Below are 3,742 nucleotides of genomic sequence, written 5' to 3' on the forward strand. Positions count from 1 at the left end.
GCGCCGCCCCAAACCCGTCCCCCACCGCACCGAAATCCGGGGGAGCCGGTGGCTTTGGGGACAGTCCTGTCACCCTGGATGCGAAAGTGAAACGGGGGACGCCTGAAAACGGCACCCAAGGCCCCAGCCAGTGTCTGGTCGTGGTGGCCTGTGCAGGGCCTGGCTGTTGCGGTGCTGCCGGCACAGCCGGGACCCAGCTTTGCTGTCTGCACCGCGGCTTCAACCCCGTCCTGTGGCCCTGGCACTGTCCCCGGGCACCGGTGACAGCAGGGACCTGCCACCGCCGGGGAGATACCCCTCCCGGGGTTGGCGTCGCTCCCGCTCTGGCGCAGAGCGGCAGGTCGCGAGGAGGAGGAGGAAGAAGGCCGGGGCCCGTCCCTCAGCTGCCGCCTCTGCTCCCCACAGGGCTGTGAAAGCCGGGAGGCTCATCTGCGACTGCCCCGCTGATGCCTGACGGAGCAGAGCGATGAAGGGGTGAGTGCTGGGACTGCACGCCCCCCGGCACCGGGTGGGGGACAGTGGCTGTGCCAAGGCCCGTTCTGGCATAGGAGCTTTCTGCGGATAACGGGGGTTGATGAGGAGGCTGGTCTGGCTGACACTGGGCTGGGTCTGTCAGGGGGACCAGATGATGTCCGGGTGGTGCCAGTTCTGGGATGGTGGGGGTCCCCAGCCCCTCCCACCCCTCACCCGCCTCCCCACACCCTTGCAGGCAGCAGAAAGCAGCCGAGACGGAAGAGGGAACAGTTCAAATCCAGGAAGGTGAGTGGGGACCCCCCTCCGGGCCATGGGGGGCCTTAGGGCCGAGGCTGCCCCGGGAGCTGTGCAAGGAAGCCCCAGGCCCCCAGCCGTGTCTAGTTTAACCTCAGCATCAGGCACCGTGTGCTTGGAGGCATGTGCTGGGCTAACATCCGACCCCATCCTTGCCCCTGGGGGAGAGGGGATGGTTCCGAGCTCCCGTCGGCAGCGTGGGGAGCCCCCGCCCCGGCCCCTTCCCCGTTATGGGCTTCCCCCCCACTTCTTGCCTCAAGGTGCAGTGGCCACAGGTGAGGATCCCACCAGCGTCGCCATTGCCAGCATCCAGTCTGCAGCCACCTTCCCCGACCCCAACATCAAGTATGTCTTTCGTACAGAGAACGGCGGGACGCAGGTACGCAGACCCCCCAGCTGGGTCCGCTCTGGGCGGGGGACACCGAGGGGCCGGCGGAGGGAAGGTTTTGGGGTCGCAGCGGGGCGGGGTTCGGCCCTCTGGCTCGGTCGCAGCCGGAGGGGGAGCGCGGAGGGAAGCGTCGTGGCCTGATCCTGCGTTGGGCAGGTCTGGATGCCAGGGTTGGCCACGGGCGGGCTGAGCTGCCGCCTCGCACCCGTCCCTGCAGCCGTGGCTCTCTCAGCAGGTGATGTACAGGGTGATCCAAGTGGCCGACGGACAGCTGGACGGACAGACAGAAGGCACCAGTGCCATCAGCGGCTATCCTGCCACCCAGTCCATGACACAGGTGGGTGCTGGTGCCAGCTGCTGGTGCCACGTGGGAGAGTGGCCATCCTTGGCGCCCTGTCCCACCGTGGCACCTGCTGTTGTCCCTCCCCTCTAGGCCGTCATCCAGGGTGCCTTCACCAGTGAGGATGCGGTGGAGACGGAGGCCACAGCCACCGAGACTCACTACACCTATTTCCCCACCACGGCCGTGGCCGACACCAGCACCTCTGCTGGTGCAGGGACTACGGCCACCGCTGTCGTCACCACGCAGAACTCGGAGGCCCTCCTAGGGCAGCCCACCCCCACGGGTACGGCCACTGCAGGGGGGTGTCATGTCCCTGTCCCTCAGGACCTTGCCCCCCCCAGGCAGTCGTGGTCCCCTCCGGCGCATTTTGGGGCGCTCCCCGCCTGACCTCCTCTCTCATTTTGGGCTGTTCAGGGCAATTCTTCGTGATGATGTCGCCCCAGGAGGTGCTGCAGGGTGGAGCGCAGAGGTCCATCGCCCCCCGCGCCCACCCCTACTCCCCGTGAGTACCGGACTGCTCCCCACCTCCCCCCAGGCACGGGGGTGTCATAGCCGTGCCAATGCAGAGACCGACACAAGCAAAGTGGGGGGGATGCTCCAGTGGTCCAGCGCTTTTGGGAGTGGGCTGGGTTTCCTGTGCTGGGAGCTGGAGCGAGGCATCCCCCGTGCCAGCCTGGGGTGGCTGGGCCGCAGCCAGCTCCCCACCAGCATTGCCGGGACCAATGCCGCCGCTTTTCCCCCAGGAAGTCGGAGGCGCCACGAGCCACCCGGGACGAGAAGCGCCGAGCGCAGCACAACGAAGGTACTGGCAGGAGGGTTGGGGGGGTGTCATCCCACTGTGGGTGAGTGATGTTGGGGACCAGTGAGGGATGGTGGGGACCGTGGCATGCAGCAGTGTGGGGAGCAGAGCCGTCCCTGGGTTAATGCTGTCTGTTCCCACCTCCTAGATGGAAAAGCTCTAAGAACATAGGAGAAAGCTCTTGTCAGTTCAGGGTAGAACCTCTTTTGGGAGAGCTGTAATTAGCAGCAGCAGGGGAAGCCAGAGCTCGGAAGATTAAGCTCAAACCTTGGGAAGCCTGAGCATGCCCAGGTAAGGCACCCAGGCGGCCCCCAGCTCTGCCCGGCCTCCAGCCAGGAGGAGACGGCGGCAGGGGCGCGTGCCCGGCACGGCTCAGCACAGGCAACCTGGCTGGGTGGAAGCACCAGCTGGGATCCTCCTTCCTTTGGCTTCAGAAACAACTTCTCAAAGATGCTGAAATGTGGGTGTTGGGCTGGTTTGACCCAAAAATCGACTCTCCCGTCCTTGCCCCCAGCCCCCTCCGCCCCGGGACCAGGCAGGGTGCCTGTCCTGCCCTGAGGGTCTGGTGCGGGCAGAGCTCGGGCCATTTGGGTGCTTCACCTCTGCTTTCCCAGTCACCCAAGGGACTGGGTGCCCAGGGTGGGGGGTGGCTGGGCAGGATCCGTCCCTGCCCACCGCTTCTGCCCCCTCTCCCGGGGTTGCCGGGCTCAGTGCAGTTAGGGATAGTGACCCCCAAGCCCAGCCAGGAGCATGCTGGTTTTGGGGGGAGGGAGCAGGGGGGATGCCCCGCTGGGGATCTGGGGACCCGGTGCAAGGCTTGGTGCCCGCTGGGGGTCTCAAGACAGTGCTGATGCCCTCCCTCTCCCTCCTGGCAGTGGAGCGCCGGCGCAGGGACAAGATCAACAACTGGATTGTGCAGCTCTCCAAGATCATCCCTGACTGCTCCATGGAGAACACCAAGTCGGGGCAGGTAGGGGACCCCTCCTCACCCTCTCCCTGGGGGTGCTGCAGGGTGAGGGAAAGGCTTGGTGGGGTGTTGGTGCCCCCCAACTCACCCCCCTGCCCCATCCCCTCGCCCAGAGCAAAGGTGGGATCCTCTCCAAAGCCTGCGACTACATCCAGGAGCTGCGGCAGAGCAACCACCGCCTCTCCGAGGAGCTGCAGGGCCTTGACCAGCTCCAGATGGACAACGAGGTCTTGCGGCAGCAGGTGAGGCAGCCGGGGAGGCAGGGCCCTGCACGGTGCAGAGGTGGGAGTGTGGGGGAGTCCATGCTCGCCTTCACCCCGTGTGTGTCCCCTGCCCCGTGCCAGGTGGAGGATCTGAAGAACAAGAACCTGATCCTGCGGGCACAGCTCCGCCAGCACGGCGTGGAGATTGTCATCAAGAACGACAGCCACTGACGGGGACGGCAGGGACGGGGACTGGCGGGGGGGGGGGGGGGGG

General features: G+C 66.4%; 1 protein-coding gene across 4 annotated transcripts; it reads left to right on the top strand.

Annotated features, from left to right (window-relative positions):
• Nucleotides 1-346: 346 nt before the first annotated feature.
• Nucleotides 347-3,732, top strand: USF1 (upstream transcription factor 1). 4 transcript variants are annotated; one of them, XM_010566863.1, is made up of 10 exons: nucleotides 347-474; nucleotides 710-759; nucleotides 1,035-1,147; nucleotides 1,389-1,493; nucleotides 1,590-1,782; nucleotides 1,914-2,001; nucleotides 2,243-2,301; nucleotides 3,174-3,268; nucleotides 3,379-3,507; nucleotides 3,610-3,732. In XM_010566863.1, the coding sequence occupies exons 1-10, from the start codon at nucleotides 467-469 to the stop codon at nucleotides 3,697-3,699; spliced, it is 930 nt and encodes a 309-aa protein (XP_010565165.1). In that variant the 5' UTR covers nucleotides 347-466; the 3' UTR covers nucleotides 3,700-3,732. The 4 variants fall into 4 exon arrangements, with proteins under 4 accessions (XP_010565165.1, XP_010565166.1, XP_010565163.1 ...); XM_010566864.1 differs by having other exon boundaries at nucleotides 1,044-1,147; XM_010566861.1 differs by having other exon boundaries at nucleotides 350-474; nucleotides 1,029-1,147.
• Nucleotides 3,733-3,742: the final 10 nt, after the last annotated feature.

The sequence above is a fragment of the Haliaeetus leucocephalus genome, unplaced genomic scaffold (assembly GCF_000737465.1).
Source record: "Haliaeetus leucocephalus isolate CR32 unplaced genomic scaffold, Haliaeetus_leucocephalus-4.0 Scaffold219, whole genome shotgun sequence".
In the NCBI taxonomy this organism is placed as follows: Eukaryota; Metazoa; Chordata; class Aves; order Accipitriformes; family Accipitridae; genus Haliaeetus; species Haliaeetus leucocephalus.